The following is an 18213-nucleotide window of genomic DNA, read 5'->3' on the forward strand; positions in this document are numbered from 1 at the left end:
TGAAATCCTCCCACTGTCTCTCTGTACACCATGTCTGATGTTAAGTAGGCAGCATCAAACGTTCTAGTTACAGGCGGTCCCTTTATCTTGTGTTTTATACTGCTCTGCTATGTTCCTAAACATCTCCAAGAAGGCGAGCTTCCAGCTGTCCATAATAGGGCTGTTTGCCGTATTTCTCGAGGTCAAGCATAATGCAATGTGTCTATGCATCGAAAAGCACTTGGCTAGTTACAATACCTGTGAGTTACCAGATGCAGCTTTGGGTTGCCAGCCTGGTCTTGGTGTGAAACAACACAGTATGTGCTGCGCAGACGGCACGACAACCTACATGCAGCCAGAACTTTGAAAACCCAGAAATAAATACAGCCTGGGAAGCGCGAGCCAATTGCCAAAGGAGAAATGTGCGCCTCCAGGCTCAGGCTGTATTTATTTCCAGGTCCGTCCAGTCTGGGCTGCGGGCTGCGGCAAACCGCGGCAAAAAAGCAAAAAGAAAAATACTTTTTTTGTTCGCACTGAACTACTGGGAATGCTATTTCCCATGCACAGGTCAGAGCGAAGAAAACAAAAATGTTTTTGCCTTCAAATTTCTCAGGGTCGCCAATGGGGGGGCCAGCATCTTTATAAGGGTGGCCGTGGCCCCCCTTGGCCACACCTTGGGGGCGTCCCTGAGGATGGGTCCCAAGGATACAGGCGAAGGTGTTCTGACTGGCTTCAGAATTCCTGTTCAGTCCCCAGTGCCAAAAAGATTAAATAAAAGGGACTGCACTCATGCTGCAACTAGAAGAGTTGGTAGTGCGCAAAGACATTGTAACTCCTGTGTGGGACAGACAATGACATCAATTGTTCTCCGAAGAGGAGGAGGAAGAGGATGAGGAGGGAGAGATGATGTTTCAGATACAAATACCGTGTCCAGTTCATGTAAAAGAGAAACTGATACCAATACTAACACAGCTAGAAAACAAGGAAACAGACACACAGAAGATCGCAGGAAAGTGCCGGAAATATTATGGACAAAGGGGCCCCACGATGTAGGAATACTGAAGGGTATTGGGGCACTGCAAATAAAATTGAGGGAGGGAGCACTGCTACCCAGGGCAAATACCCATTATCCTGAGAAGCAAATGAGGACATTTTACTCTAACCTACACGCACTATGGCAACAGGGCATTATCCAGCCCTCTACATCACTGTGCAACACAGCAATATACACCATAGATAGATCGAAGGGTGGGTCATGGCCTTTCATCCAGGATTTACGTCCCCTTGAACGGATGTAGTTGAAGCCGAGTTTCCCTTTGTTCCCAACCCTGCCACAATACTATGTATCATCCCAACAAAGGAGAAGTACTTCACAGTCATCGACTTGAAGAATGCTTTTTTCTCCATCCCATTACACCCAGGTTCAAGATATTTGTCTGCATTTACGTATTGCTAGAGCAGATTTGAACAAACTCGGCTGCCACAGGGGTACTGTCAGTGACCCAGCATCTTCAACAAGGTGATCCAGATGGACCTAAGCAATGTCCATATGCCAAGAACAGTGATCCAGTATGTTGATGATTTATTGATATGCAGTGAGACAGAGGAAGAATGTAGAGCAGACAAGGTGGACAAGGCGAAGCTGCAGTATTGCCAAGAACAGGTTGTGTACCGAGGACAGATGTGATCAATTGAAGGGTTTCAGATAACACCAGAATGGGTGCAGGCAATACACTCCACCACACACCCGTGCATGAGAAAAGAAATGCAAAGGTTCCTGGTGCTGGCTGTTCAACTAAGAGGCATTGGCTTACGCACCAGTGCTAGCCACCCCAAACTACAGAGAGAAATGTTATCTTTTTTCGCACTCAGAAAGCTCAGTAATGGCAGCAGTCCTCACACAAAAAAAGCCCCCGGGATGCACTACAATTCCACCTTAGATCTCGTAATGCAAGGACACTTTTCCTGCGAACCAGCACTTGCGGCTGCATCGTTTGCCATAGAAAAGGCTGCAACTATTACAACGGGGTGCCCTGTAGTACTATACATAGAGCATGCACTATATGCCATTCTCGAGAAATCCAAAAGCACACTAACCACACAGAGGGCATCTGGATATGAGGTAATACTGACAAACCCAGCCACTGAAGTAGTGAAGTGCCGAGTGGTGAACCCAGCTACCTTCATAGCAGAGTCTATAGAGGAAGGGGACTACATACATGATTGTGTGCCACACATGGACAGAGTAGAAGGGAACATACAAGTAAAAGAAGTAGAGAGAGCAGACGCAGACATGGTTTACATTGACAGGTCTTTAAGTATAGACCTGGAGATGGGAAGGAGACACACAGAGGCGGCAGTAGTGTACACTATAAATGGGAAAAATATAGTAGCATCCCAACTGTGATTACCCTCACAATATTCGGCTCAAGCGGCAGAATTGGTGGCAATGATCAATGCATTACGCATGATGGAAGGGCATGCTGCTAACATTTTTTCCAATTCAGCGTACGTTACCTTAACAATACATACAGGATTAGCACGATGGGAGACGAGAGAATTCCGAAGAAGTGGTGGGTTCCTGATGCAACATGCAGTATTGCTTAAAGAGCTAATTGAGGCCCTAAAAGTATTATATTACTTATAAAATTGCCTGTCCTTTCTCACGCTGACTGGAGGCCGGACCCTGTGCAAAGAATGATACAAAGGCTGCAGTGAAATTCTTGGTGAGGGAGGTGTTCCCAAGATGGGGTAACTCCAAAGAAACAAGGTTGGGCTATGGCCAGTACTTTGCCAATGACCTTTTTGAGGAAATTGCGTGCCTCATGGAAATAAAACACAAACTTTGCACAGTACTGGCCACAAGTGAACAGGATTGTAGAAAGAATTAACGGCCTACTAATAGAACGCTTGACAAAGCTAACCTCTACTCTTTGTAAAAATTGGCTTTTTTCCCCTCACCCTTTCCCTTTTCGCCCCAACCCATCTCACCCAGTGCGGATCACCATTTGACTCTGCATGAAATTGTAACGGATAGAGGATGCATGCGCCTATTCCTCCCACATGTTAAACTCCAGACACTAACCCTAGCTCAGAAATCCTTGGAGATTAAATGAAAGCATACATGACTGAACTTACCAAAGCTCTCGTTTCATCTCCAGCCAGGTTCACCGACCTACATGTCAATCAAGCAACATTGAAAAACAGCAGAGTGCCCATCAGGGGAGGCACTTTCCGGAAGCACAGCCTCTTTTTTCCAAGCTACCGATTACTCATCAGGAATGTGGTTCGAAAGTTGAAGGAGTCGAGATTCTGCGGCCCCTTTGAAGTGGTGTATGCAACACCAACGGCAGTGAAGAGCAATGAAAGATGGACATGGATCCATTTGTCTGACGTTCGCAAATACAAGAGCAGAACAATGGAACCACCACCTGATGGGAACTATTCGTGACATCTCTTGGACATTTTGTACTGCCCTTAGATGATATAACAGACCCACCAATGAACAAGAAGATGGGCAAGAGAGTACTAGTGGAAATAGGGGAAAGAGAAGGGTTACTGTAAATACAATGGGGATTGGACTACTGTGTGCATTTGCCTTTTGTCTTCTTTCCTTCTGGTTTTTAATGCAAAAGGGTTGCATGAGTACACCTGTTCATGGTAAAGGGGAAACATGCACTTAAAGGTTTATATCCCAAATTGAAGAATTATGTAATGCAATTTGGGAAGGAGAGGACCTGGCTTCCAAAACACTTGCTATAGGGAGATGAAGAGGGTGGGGAAGGAAGCACACGTGGCGCCTGCTATGTGTGCCCACTCATAACACACCTGGCAGGGACAACAAAAATTGTTTTTCCACAAGAAGCAACCGTAAAGGAAGGGGGATGTTTAATGCATTTGTCTCTTTGTAAAACAAGGGGGCTATTCCGTGGACATGAAGTAGATGTTAAATGGATTGATGAAGGGGAAGAAGTGTATGAGGATAGCTCCATACAACTAGAAAGCATCGCCCGGGGTGAAACATCCGAACACACAATACAGAAAGGGAAACAGTTGCCACAAGGGAATACCGTGCAAAACAACAGCAGGGAATGATATACCATGGTACCACACCAGATTCCTCATGCAAATAAGAGGTTTGGTGTATCATAACGACAAGTGGGTCAGAGGGATGGTTCAATGTTGTGCAGAGGGTTTGGTGTTGTTTTTAGAGAGCGTGGTGAAAAGGGTAAATGTGGAGTGTGGGAAGATATGGAATATTAATATACATGCATTGACCTGGATAGATGAAAAACACCTCCCTATTAACATAAAGCCACTCACAAAGTATCATTTATGTTTCAGAACAAACGGAACAGTGGCCCTGGGGATGAGGACTGGCTGTTAGAGGGTGATGAGTATCACAGCGTTGGATAGAAGGACTGCTACAGTGATGGACAACTGGTGGGCTTGTGGAACAAAAGCATATGCCCAGCTTCCACCTGATTGGACTGGAATGTGTGCACTGGTGACCCTACACAGCCCTGCATTGGTAGTGCCTTATGCAAATTTGGCACCATTTGGTAATGAGTTGACGGAAAAAAGAAAGAAGGAAGCTATTGGGTCTTGTGAGACACAAGAGGAGCGTCCAGAGGTAACTAGGAGGAAGAGGGCCATCAATTATATCTCAGCAGAATCGACCCAAAGTTTCAATGCGATCCCAGTGCATTTCAGACTTTTCAGCAAGCCTTCTGTGTTCTTCACATGCCTCCTACTGCTGGGGTGCAAACTGCCACCAATGTAAAATAGATCCAGATTACCAGATTTGAGTTGCTTCAATTGACTAATGTGACAGAAAGTGGGCTAAATGCCCTTTCGAGAGAGGCTTGAAGCTTTGAGTCTAATGACTGTCCAAAACAGATTCATACTCGACTTAATGATGGCAATGCACGGGGACCTGTGCCACAAGATCGGCAGCATCTGCTGCACCGCCATACCTGCAAATGATGAAGCAAACGGAACACTCACAGAGGCTGTTGAGGAGATACAAACAATACACGAGAAGATGATGCAGGAAACACAGGACATTACGTCAATTATCTGGTTGGAGACCCTATTTGCACGGGTGCCGGACTGGCTAGCAGCGATGTTCAGAATAACTGCCCCCCTCCTCCTCATGATCCTCGTCGCCGTCTACATCTGCCGGTGTCATCGGCTGGTGCAATTGCCAGCAAAGGAGGACTCGGTGTGTAATAAATGCCAATAAAGTAGAACTAAATGTGTTTGGTGATGGATCCCCAGGTGTGAATGGAAGTGAGGACGAAATGGAAATACTTTACACAGCACCCCCACAGGATTCAGAAAACTACAAGGCCCTGTGGGTAGAGTGATCACCTGATGGAGAGAAAATATAGATTTTTGGGATGTACATAGAAGGGTATGAAGAAGAAGGGGACATGAACAGGGTCACACGGGTGTGGGTGCGGGTGCGTAAGTGAAAAGGTAAAGAGTTATTTTATTATTTATTTGTATTTGGTTAAATGAAAACCTTTTACAAAACTTCTGATTCAAATTTCATTTTAAAACAGGCAAATGATAAAACAAAGAAAAGAAAGGACAATTGTTTTTTTCAATTTTTTTTACACGAAACAGACTTCCTTTTTCAGACACTAGGCATAGCTATCCAGCGCTATGCCTAAAGAACAAAATTAAGATAATAAACTCTTCATGGTTTATAATTTTGTTCTGGAATCGCATAGAAATAAAATCATATAAAAGAACAAACCTATTATATACAATAACTGATACAGATGCAAATATATTAGTCCTTCATATTGTTGTTCCGTTGTCAGTGAATTTCTTAGGGGTACCAGTTTTCCTAGGAAGCCTTTAGGATCTTCTTGTTTGTCACAATGTCAAATTTCTCAAGTACATTCACTACCCCTATTGTTAGAGAGCTTGAATGTCTTCCAGAACAGGTCAGCAATATGGTCCTCCCCACCGACTCCGAATCCTGCGAAGAATAAGAGTCTCACAGGCCAGGTCCCTTCGCAGTCCAACAATATATGTTTCAGCGACTGTTTGGAGGGTGTTGTGAAGATATTGCATAAAGCAATTGCCTCTTCCCTTTTTCCCCTGATTGAGAGAATCTCTCCTGTATATGCTATATTAAGCCCTATTCTAAGGAAGTTCGTTCTGATCCTCCAATCTGGGAATTTTAAAAGTTATTGGGCCAAAGTTCAGCTTTTTCTGCTTTTAGGAAGAGGTTTTCTGGGGTGTGAGATCGCATCTTATCAATTGTCAATATCCAGTCTGTTTCTTCTAGAAGCTTTTTTTCCTTTAAAGGATTGGATATAAGCGTCTCTAAATCAGTTCCTGCTTTTTCCAAGCCATGCAGAGTTCTTTCTTCCAAATTTGTGAGAGTTTTCAATTATTTTTGCTTCAAGATGCGCTTTCATATCAAAATACAGGGTATCCTTCTGAGCAGTGATTATTAGTCAATATAGGGAGATGAGCTTCCATTCAGCCTGGGCTTTGAGTGATTTTAGGCCCAGTTAAAATCTGAGATTGGACATTGGAAGGCTCGATGGAAGGCACAGTACTCTCTTCCAGACTAGCCCCTCCAACCTTTGCCAATCTAGATTCCATAGACATGTTTTTGCTTCTAACCCATAAAGGATTACTGGAACCGCTTTGGTAATGTAGAATTTGATTAATGGCATGAGTGAGTACTTGCAGAATTTTAATGAGATCTTTTTCATTTGAGGGGCAAGTTGTGAGATTTATAGTTGTACATCCTGTTCCATCACTGTGATGGTGCAGCATAGACTTTGTAGCCCAGATAGGTTATCTCTTCTACTCTTAGGATGCCCTGTCCCCCAAGTTTCCAATCTTTACAGTTTATCTTCTTCAGTGGATGTTTGAAGACTACAATCCTCAATTTCGTTGGATTAATCGCAAGATCGTTGTCCTTTGCATAGGTCTCCAATGTATCCAAAAGGCGCTGTAACCCTATCAGGGTTTTATCTAGAAGGACTAAGTCATCAGCATAAGCAAGCCAATGGATCTTACACCCATTAATTTTGGGGCTGGCTAGTGCTGATTCTTCCAGTGCCTCTCCAATGTCAGCGAGGTAGAAATTGAAGAATAAGGAGGCACCCTGACAACCCTAACGTACTCCTCTTTCTACCTTTATTGGTTCTGACAAATTACCTTCATTGTCTAGCTGGACTCTAATGGTGGTATCCTTATGCAAATCTACCAGCATAGACAAGAGACCTTCCGGGGCACCCCGTTTCTTCAGTTTTGCCCATAGGCGTGTTCTATTTACATGGTCGAAGGCCTTTGAGAAGTCTACCTGGACTCCATATAGCTGTTGTTCACCTTTGGTCATTGTCTTTTCACTTACAATATTTAATATTAGATCATTTAATGCTGTCGATTGTCCGCCTCTGAAGCCCGTTTGATGTTTTGAGAGAATTATTTTATCCTTTACCTAAATTTGTAGCTCCTCGAGTAGGATCTTCATAAAGAGTTTGCTCTCAATGTCCAGGAGGGCGATGGGCAGGTAGTTTGTGGGTTGCAACCAATCGCCCCCCCTTGAATAGCGGGATGATAACCGCCGATTTCCACGATGTAGGCAATTCTCGCCTTTTCAAAATCTCTCCAAATAGCCAAGATAATATTTTAGCACAAAGTAGTGGTTGTTTTTTCAGAACTTGGTAGGTTAGGCCATTTGGCCCTGCTGCTTTGGAATTGGAGGATTTGATGATCAGATCTGCTATGGACTGCCCCCCAGGGCTAGACGCCAGCGGGCAGATGAGTCGGGAGGAGTTTCTGATTCCACTGGTAAAGAAATTAGTGATAAAGAAAGATCGATCAAAGGGGGATTTAATAAGGTGCTGAACCAGCCCCATGTAGGGGGTCGGACCTCCAACCTGCGGGAATAAGAAAAGGGGGGATAGGGCACCTTAAAAGGGGGTGAGGGGATGGGGAAAAACACAGAACAACTGAAAAATACAGTCATAGCCTGAGGAGAGACCACGTGGGGAATTGCAGGAGCAGGGATGTCCTACCTATATTAACAGCCCAAGGGGTCCATTTATAATTAGCCCTTAACAAAGATGGCCTATCCTAAATAGAACACACATAACAGGGAAAATCCCCATGTCTGGGAAACCCTGATCCAAGCACATGATCAGCCTCCCGCAGGCCAAGAGGGTGTGGGGGAGCAGAGCTCACCCAGCGCATCACTGGCAGACTGAGCCAGCTGCAACTTCACTGGGTGATGGCAACACAGGGCAGCAAGCCAATCCAGTGGCACTCAGGGATGGAGGGCAGGTGGACCTGAGCCAGTGATCTATTCACAGGGCTAAGAATGCCAATTGGCAGTTGGTTATGTGAATGGAAGCTGAGCGGAGGGCATTCCTGGAGGAGCGGTACGTTTTGTGTCCCTTGGAGGTGGCCAGCCTTCAGAGTATCAACCATACACACTGCGAAGGCCAATATTCAGAAAGTACTGTGTGATTGTCTCCCTTCCCACCAGGAGCAGGGTGTCTCGTTCGCAACAGTGCTGACCAATGGCAGACTAATAAAGCCCCAGCAATCAGCACACATGTTATATTGCTAATTACAAATTGTTCCAGGTAGGGATGAGAATCAGTGTGGCACCACATGGGAGGGATGTCTTGTGATACTGTTGATCTGGTTGCTCCAATCACGTTTCATTTGTATATGCAGAGCACTAAGGATATGACATAACGCAGCCAATGACTGTCCTGGATGGAAAATATGTACATTCTACCCGTAATAGTTTCAAATGCTTTCACTATTGTACCCATCCTATAAAGCTAATGATCGTTGTGAGCTCTCTTGTTAGCTCTCATCAACCAGTGTCCTGCTTGATTTGTGCTTAACCAGCTGTAATGAACACTGTTTCTTCTTGCCCAGTTTGTGCTCCTTTTTCACTATGATTTTTATGTGGTGTGAACAGAGGACCCCCGTTTACACCTGCACAATCTTCAGTCTACATATGGAATGCTTGAAACCCTCCTTGCCCCATATACTATCCACATCCACCAAGATGCAGATGATATGCAGCTCTACCTCAAAATATCCTCCACTGAAGAGACACGCAGGCTCAAGGCCTGCCTCTCATTGATAGTTGTGGATGTCCAGTGCTTACCTGAAGCTCACCCCGGCAAGTCTAAATTCCTATTGCTGACCAACAACACCGAAAACCCGGATATCCAGACCTGGCTCTCTGCTATGCACTGAAGGCTGGCACCTTAGCATGCACGTGTCCAATTTACAGAATAAAGTACACACCCCGCTAGGGAATGAGACCAGGAGAGTACTTGCAAGGAACCCAAAATGTATATAAGCAAATAAATGGAGCAAAGATCTCTGCTGCCCGAGAGCGTTCTGCCAAACATTACATGAACAGCACATTATAAGCTCTGGAAACGTCACTATTAACGTTTCCCTATAAGTACATAATGTTACAACAGGATTGGAGCGATACATGGATACATTATAGTGATATAGGGACTGGCCTCACATGATTGGCTGGTAGCTTGGAGGTTCAGCAGGCACCACATGGGTCAGCTGGGCTCATCTTTGTGGGGTGAAGGTCAGGCGAGCTTTGCAGTGATGATGTAGCATTTTTCTAACTAAGCTGAACAACAAACTTGACATGCATGAAATAATCATGGCCATTAATTGTCATTACAAAAAGGAGCAGTTGGGGTGAAATAGGTACATACCGACCTATTTTTTTTATGGGATCATTGGTTAGGGGTCGTTCCTTCAGGTATCAGAAAGGGCGATCTGTGATTTGTAGTCCTGGGGACCTTACGATTTCAAACACATTGGGGATAGTTGTTAATGTTACTAGAATATATGGCTCCTCTAGATTAAGTATATGGTGGGTGATTTGAAGGTGGTCCGGGGGAAGGGACTAGTGACCAGATGTATTCAAAGGGAATAGGGGGCATGAGTCGGTCAGCAGAGATGGATGGGGCATTGGGGCGCCGGGGCAGGAGCAAGTCTGGGTCCCACGTTCTAGTATGAGCACATTCTGTCAGATTTTGATACTAGTTAGTTGCAACAATGAAAGGCTGTGTTTCTGTGAGAACAGGAATAGCGCTGGGGTACAGCGGGTGGAGGTGGCAGGGGCTGGCTGTGTGCATCGCTGGGAGAGGGAGAGCTGGCATTTCGGCAGAGGGGCAGAGGACCTAGGAAAAGATGGGGTTTGGGAAGACACAAAATGGAGTCCGAATTATACGAGTTTGCACATGTTTACACACTTATAGCAACACATATGAGATGCAAATATGCACGTGAGGGGCAAAGATAGCTCCCCCCTTGGCTCATACAGCATTTACCTGGTGCGGGAATGGGGGAGTGGGGGCGGAATATACCACTTCTCCCCCACAGCACCTCGAGGGTTTCAAACCCAGCTGGCCACCTGCACCAAGTCCTTTGGAGTTGACATCGATGGACACCTCTGCTTAAAACGGCTTGGTACCAACTCTCTCCTGCGTGAAATCAAACTCTTCATTCCAGAAAACAACTTCAGATCTGCTGTCCAAGCCTTGGCCTGCTCTGACCTGGATGGTGGCAATGCCCTTTTCGAAGGCCTTTTGGCGACTACCCTGGCTCCCCTGAGATGTGTCATGCATGCTGCAGCACGACTCCTCAAAGCACTACACAAATTCAACCACATCACAAAGGTTTTGGCTACTGGATATTTTTAGTACTCCATTCCTTTGTAATGCAAAGGTTCCAGCATTGTAATTGTATGAGACACCAGGAGTACTAATGCTTTTTCTTGAGCATAGAATATGCCTATTTGTCTAAGGCATTGCCCATATTTAGACTAAATAGGTCACCTTTTCAGTGGTGGATGGAATGCACCATAACGTTTGTCTGATCCATCCCACGGTGTGCTTGCAATTAGCAGCCTAGGTTCCAAGAAAGAGGCACTCGGCTGCAGAAACTGCAGCCCTCTAGCGCCTTATTGTCTGTTTTGTCTGGTGCATAGAGGAAAATAATCTCATAAGGGACATTTTTCTGCCTTCTTTGATGCAAAGTCCTACTGAGAATCTCAGCTACTTAATGGTCATGGTCAACATCAGCACTTCTTGATAAAGGTTAAGGATCGGAGCAGTGCACCCTGTGCTGCGTTCTTAGTAAACCTAAACATGGCGAGCCACAAAGTCCACACATTTCTCTGAGTGGTCTTTGGGTAACAGCACCATCGCAGGCTGTCAATCCGACAAAAGGATGGATGCTAAACCAGTAAGCACTTGCACAATATAAATGCTCCCGGTACAATCGGATCATCATTAGGTGACTGCTCATCTTGCTCCCAGTTGCCAGTTGCAACGGGGCTCTAACCAGATTAGAAAGGAAGCAGTGCTAATGTAGATATGTGTAACTCATTGGGAGGACATGGGATGATGTGTGTGTGCCTTTCCTAGCCCATTTTGTTTCCTTTAACTTATCAGAATTCCTCTGCCTTAGCATTGCATTGAGCAGTGACTTCGTGTGATTAACACAGTAGGCCGCTTTGGAGATGGGGACTCCATCCTCGGCTAAAGGAATATATCCTGGGAATCTTACCCACATCTTCATGATCAATATGTAGCTTTATTTGATTCCCTGCTGGAATGTTGAGTGTGATAGAAAAATTGTTTCTATGTTGCAGCCTGTTATGTGTACTCTGACAGTTATATGCTAAAGTCCTTTTTATTTGTGATGTTTGATGCCTTACCTTTACTCTTTACTATTATATATTTTTATACATGATCTGCTTCCCATGTTTGGCCAATCACTGTGGTGTAATTCTTTAATATTTTAACTCTGCATTGAACTAACGGTTTGAGTATGTCCTTATGACGAAGCAATACAATAATAATGCACTCTTTACATTGTGGTTGCCATCAGGTTATGCATCTGACCAGAAGTGTTAGAGAGCGCTCCAAAACAATTAAAATGTTCCTTTTGAAGAAGTTTAATAATGCCTTTCTGCTTTTTTGAAATTATGTGGAATGAACATTTATATTGTATTTTACATTAGATAAGATATTGATTAATCATGTCTCACCAAAGCAAACTGTATTATTATCCAACTAGAGAGCAAATCTTTGAAAAATGCTGAAAACGTTCTCTCTTTTTAGAAACAGCTGAGTTGTGAGTTTTCCTGTCTTCCTTACTGTGACATATTTACCTTTCAATCTCTCCTCTCTTAGAGTCCAGCCAGCCTGTTACTAGGAAGAATGGACCCAACAAGAAGGCAGGTCCTAAGGGGAACTCTCCCGTTAAGAAAGGAGAGAACAAACCTCCCGGCGCTCTGGCCACAGGGACATCCAGGAAAGCACAGGGTAAGTCTATGAAGGGACCTGCATGCCTATAGGCATAGGTACACATGCTGTTTTAGTGGAGGATGGAATTTGCTTCATTTATTTCTCGAACATTTTCTCTCAGTACTGACCCCGAAGGAAATTGCCAATGCACAAAAATGAAAAGGGGGCATTTTTAGTACTCCCTTTGATCTGTTTTCTGGCTCATCGCAAGCATGAAAGGTAGGGTGGTAGTTTGGATATGATATGATAGGTTGTTTATAAGCTCGGACCCGGGGATCGTACCTGTGTGGCTCCGTGTTGTCTTGCTTCCAAGGTGAGCACATTGCCCCTAGGCTATCCTCCCGAGAAAAGTAATGAAGCACCTAAAATTCTGTATACCAAACTCTTTAAAACAATTAGGAAGTTTTTCCGAAATAAAGGATGGGGCAAGGCACCAACATCACAGAACAGACTGCGCGCTGGTTTAGATCTTACTTTCGAAGGGATTGTGTCCTCCGACGTATTCCTTATCTTTGATAATACGTTTCCAGCTTCCTGGCCTCGGAAATTTTTTCTGTAAAGGGCGCTGCGCGTCGACGTCCGCCGAGTCGATGTCCCTCAACGGCCACCGTATCGGCGCCGACGTCACCATGCCCATAAATAGCCACGCGCTGCGTCCGTTGCTCATTTCCGTTTTTCCGCGCTTCATGGGGCCTCGGAACGTCGTTGCTCAGTTCAGTCAGGATAATTATCTATTTCTACTCGAATATACCTTATAGTTCTCGATGGCTTCTTCATCAGAACCGACGACGCCGTGATTCGGCTTCAAGAAATGTCGAGACTGCAGTAAAAAAATGTCAATAACGGATCCACACAGGATCTGCTTATGGTGCTTGGGATCCGAGCACCATTGTTCGGAGTGTGAGGACTGCATGTCCATGACGGCGAAAGCCTTGAAGGAGCGCAAGGGGAATCTCGAGAGAGGTAAGTCAGCCAAAACCTCCTCGAAAGTTTTGTCGGCTGAGTCGAGGCATTCGTCTCCTCGCCGTCGAAAACATTCCCATTCTAGATCTCGAAGCAGTTCCCACCATTCATCGAGATCAAGACACTCAAAAAAGAGACGTCGAAGGTCCCATTCCTCGTCGTCTTCTGTGTCCCCAGAAAGAGTCTCCTGTCCCACCAAACACAGTTCTCAAGCTGAGTGGGAGGAATTTAGAAAGAAAATGTTAAGCGTCTTCGAGAACGCGGCCTCGACACCGTCAAAGACAGCTGAGGGTGATACCCCGGGTGAAAAACCCAAAAAATCAAAACGCTGTGAGTCGCAGCACCCGACAAAACATTCCACCCGAGAGCACCATGAACCATTGGGTAGGAAGGCACCATCTTCGACACCGTCGTCGAAGATTCCTTCGACGCACGGATCAGCGCCATCGACGCCGTTGTCGAAGGGTTCCTCGACGCATCGGTCGATCGACTCGACGCCATCGTCGACGCCGATGAAAGAGAGGACCAAGGCCACCCCACAGCCAACGGTGATTTCAAAGGCCTCCGGCACGCCGCCGAGACCGTCGTCGATGCCCTCGAGTAGGATCCCGATCCTCTCGAGTTCTTCGAGACCCCTTCCAGTTTTTTCGACGCCGTTTTCGGCGCCTTCGGAGACTGTTAATCGGCGTCAACGACATCGACGTTTTCCTATCCAATAACGACGAGTTTGGCTCCTTCTGCCTTAGAAATGGGTTTTACTCCATTTCAGAGGTCAGAATACCCTGGACTTTCTTCAATTTATGAAGAAGGGGAAGATTCTGACCAGGACACATTCGGGTTACAGAGGACCACACTGCCTACTGCAGAGGATTTCACCTCTGAGGAAAGAAGGCTGAAGGAACTACAGGAGTCACTACATGAGGCAAGTTGGCTGGACACTTCCCCAGAAGTGGAATTTGTTAAGCCAGACCCAGAGGAACATGCCGAAACACCATATAGATGATGGCAAGAATAATTGAGTTTATAGGTTGGTCTGCGCCTTCACCTGTTTTCCAACAGGATGACCTAACAGATATATTGGACAAAGGCCCACAGGAGGACCCGGTGGTCCCCTTCCATGCAGCCTTACAAAGGAAAATTGCATCTAGTTGGGAAACTCCCGAAGTTATCCCTGCAGTCAATAAAAGATTGTCAACCAAGTATAGGGTAGCGGCTGCTGACCCTGAATACCTGTCAAAACACCCGACCCCAGAGAGCCTGGTGGTTCAAGCGGCAACTTCATCTAGCAGTAGGACCGCCTACCCTACTGTCCCACAGTATAGAGATGACAAGAGGTACGACTCTATGGCAAAGAAAGTCTTCTCTGCCTGTAGCATGGCGTTGAAGACCATCAACGCCACCTGTACGCTCGCCAGGTTCAGTCACACACTATGGGAGTGTGCTTCATCAGCGGCTGACTGCATACCCGAAGGAGAGGAAAAGGAAGCCTTCCTTAACATTATTAAAGATGGCAAAGATGCCATGTGCGAATCACTTCAAACTGGCATCGATTCCGTTGACAGTATCAGCAGGGCCATGGCGGCAAGTACAACAATCCGCAGGCATGCGTGGTTGCAAAAGTCGGGCTTTGCCCCTGATGTACAGACCAGACTTTTGAATATGCCCTTTGACGGCTCTTCATTATTCGGAAAAAAGGCTGATGATAGTCTGGAAAAGTTACAGACTTCTAAAGCAGCAGCAAAATCTTTAGGAGCTGCTATCCGCCAAACTCCTTTTCGCCCCTCAGGAACCTCTGGGAGAGGAAAGTCCTTTCGCTATTATTCCGCATTCGGGAAAGGCAGAGGACAGCCGGCTCAAAGAGGCCAAAGGAGATCCACCCGAGGTGGACGGGTCAAAAGTACTAAGACTGCAGCAGCAGCAGGTGCCTCTTTACCCTCGGCATCTTCATCAGCCGCCCCCAAACCACTCTGAGGCCTTCCCACACAATACACCTGTAGGGGGCAGGTTAACTCACCATCTGACGGAATGGCAGGCTATAACGTCAGATGCTTAGGCATTGGAGACAGTTGCCCAAGGTTACTGCCTACCCTTTCTACACATTCCTCAGAGTCATCCACCGGGGAACAGCTCTCTAAAAGTTCCAGATCAGCTCCTCTTGCAGGAAATTATAGACCTGCTAGAGAAAGGTGCCATAGAACCGGTACCTGTAGCGGACAGGAACAAGGGCTGGTACTCCCCCTACTTTCTCATACCAAAGAAGGACGGAGGACTGAGACCCATCCTGGACTTACGAGAATTGAACAAGTTCCTCAGGAAGGACAAGTTCAAGATGGTAACTCTCTCTCAGATCCTTCAGGCCCTCCAGCTCCAGGATTGGCTGGTATCTCTGGACCTTCAGGATGCTTATTTCCATGTGCCAATCCATCTCAAACACAGGAAATACCTGAGGTTCGCAATTGGCGACTCTCATTATCAATTTCGAGTTCTGCCATTTGGGCTGACCTCCGCCCGAGGGTCTTCACCAAGCTGATGTCGGTAGTGGCGGCGAGTCTAAGGAGGGAAGGGATCCACGTCTACCCCTACCTGGACGATTGGCTGATCAGGGCCCTATCTTCGGAACAGGCCCAGGCCCAGCTAGATTATGTCTGCCACTTCTTTCACAGACTGGGCTTCTCCCTCAATTTAAAGAAGTCACAGATGATACCATCACAGAGACTCCAGTTCATTGGAGCGGTCCTGGACACTTCCCTGGGAAAAGCCTCGCCACCAGAGGTGAGGGCTCAAGATATTCTACAGATGGTCACCAAGTTTCAAAATGCCCAACGTCTCCCAGCCTTCGACTTTTTGAGGTTGCTAGGCCTCATGGCATCCTGCATCTTCCTTGTGCCAGAGGCTCACCTGAGAATGAGATCTCTTCAGTGGGCACTGAGAAGTCAGTGGTCGCAATTCTCAGGGAGAATGACAGATCTCCTCCGGATTCCGGACAAGGTAGCCCGCGACCTGCAATGGTGGGCCTATCCAGAGAACATCTTGAAAGGAGAACTGTTTTGGCAACCATGGCCGGAGATAACAGTAGTCACAGATGCCTCACTCACGGGGTGGGGAGCCCATGCCAACGACTTGACCATCAGCGGCCGTTGGTCTCCATCGGAGTCCAGACTACACATCAACCTATTAGAGCTGAGAGCGATCAGACTAGCGCTGAAAGCTTTCCTGCCATCAGTACAGGGGAGAAATGTCCTGATAATGACGGACAACACGGTGGCCATGCACTACCTCAACAAAAGAGGAGGCGTAGGATCACTGCCACTGTGCAGAGAGGTGATGCAGCTCTGGTTTTGGGCAATCCAAGAAGGAATCTCTCTATCGGCAGTCCACCTAGACGGAGAGAAGAACTTGACAGCGGACGCTCTGAGCAGGCAGAGCACAGTCTCCCACGAGTGGGAGCTTGCTCAGGAAGTCCTTCAAGAGATCTTCGCCCTTTGGGGAACCCCTCAGGTGGATCTGTTCGCCACAAGCACCAACAGGAAGTGCAATCTGTTCTGTTCAAGGGAATTTCCCCCGAGAGGAGCTCCAGGAGATGCGTTCGTAGTGGACTGGGAGTTTCCTCTCCTTTACGCGTTCCCACCAGTCATTGGAGTGCCATCTTGGTTAAGCGCTCACCTCTGTTGATAATAAGTGGTGTTCTTTTCCTAAAACTTGTCGAATAATTAATCAGGGAGGTGTCTATATTTCTAGTGACTGTGTTTGAACTTGCTTGACATATTAGTGCCAGTGTATTTTTACAAGTGTGTTTTTAAATAAATAATTATATACTTTTATACCAAAGCTCTGGTCAGTGTTTGCTTGTGCTACTGTATTTTTGTTATTCCTCAAATGATCAGGAGGTTGAGAAGATTCCGGAAAACCATGATCCTAATTGCCCCGGACTGTATTTTCGTACCTATTGTGTATACTCTGTATACTGCCTAACTCTTCTTGAGAGAAGTCTGACTGCTCAGCCACAGCTACCAGGTAAATCTGGGTGGTACAGACTGCTACCAATTGGGTTTACTGCCAACACCTTTAGTCTTAAACTTTTTGCAGTGGTCCCTAAGGGAACTGCACAGGTTTCTGCCTAACAAGGGCTGTACACCCTCACAACAACCAGTTGAATTCAAATCATTCAAGTTACATCACACGAGTTATATTGGAATTCTTTACAGAATACGCATGGAAAGTTCCATTGAAGAGTGACCAGTTTGCCAATGCATTTCGGACCATGATGGTCCTGCATCATGGCATAACATTTTCAAATAAATAACACAAACCAATGTTTGCAAAGAGCATATATGCAAGATCCATCAACGGCGCAAAAACATGAAAAAGGTTGGTGCATACACAAATGAAAACATACAAAAAAGATAGCAGGCGCCCCTCTCTAGAAACAACATGGCATGATAACTTGTTCTGTGGTTTTTACCCACTTTGAGAGTGAGCAGCCTTTGCATTTTGCTCACTGTACTTTTCACAAAGAAGGAATATCCATTTGCAAATCAGTATGTGTCCCACCCACAAGAGCAGTCCGGCACCGAAATGCCTGGCAAACCTCCTTTGAACAAGAGTACCAACAGCAACCCCAGACATGTGTTTCGGACAAGTCGGTTCTCATCAGTGAGGCGGAGCTGTGCCTCTCTGAGCACAGTGTGGAAGGGGTCCATGTCTGGATTCCCCCAGGTAACAAAGGTTGACCAACCCCAAGTTCCTTGTAAACACCCCAAGGCCACCCCCTCCTCCACCATGACCCCCCCTACCGAACCTGAAATGGATTGGCACCCTGACACCTTCACCACAATCCACCTCCACCAACACTGTTAACACCATTGCATGCCCACCCCAGTCCCACTCTGGACACCTGTGGCACACAGCCACCAGCTCTGATGCC

The 18213-nt window shown here is 46.2% G+C and overlaps 1 protein-coding gene across 3 annotated transcripts in view; it reads left to right on the forward strand.

Moving 5' to 3' along the window:
• The window catches only part of IQANK1 (IQ motif and ankyrin repeat containing 1), a 1215835-nt gene that overhangs the window by 318289 nt on the left and 879333 nt on the right, over nucleotides 1-18213 (forward strand). For all 3 annotated transcript variants that reach the window (XM_069621882.1, XM_069621881.1, XM_069621883.1), the window contains exon 3: nucleotides 12213-12344. In XM_069621882.1, coding sequence (XP_069477983.1) covers nucleotides 12213-12344 — 132 coding nt within the window. The remainder of the gene's footprint in view (nucleotides 1-12212; nucleotides 12345-18213) is intronic.

The sequence above is a fragment of the Ambystoma mexicanum genome, chromosome 5q (genome assembly GCF_040938575.1).
Source record: "Ambystoma mexicanum isolate Mex_15411 chromosome 5q, UKY_AmexF1_1, whole genome shotgun sequence".
NCBI lineage: Eukaryota > Metazoa > Chordata > Amphibia > Caudata > Ambystomatidae > Ambystoma > Ambystoma mexicanum.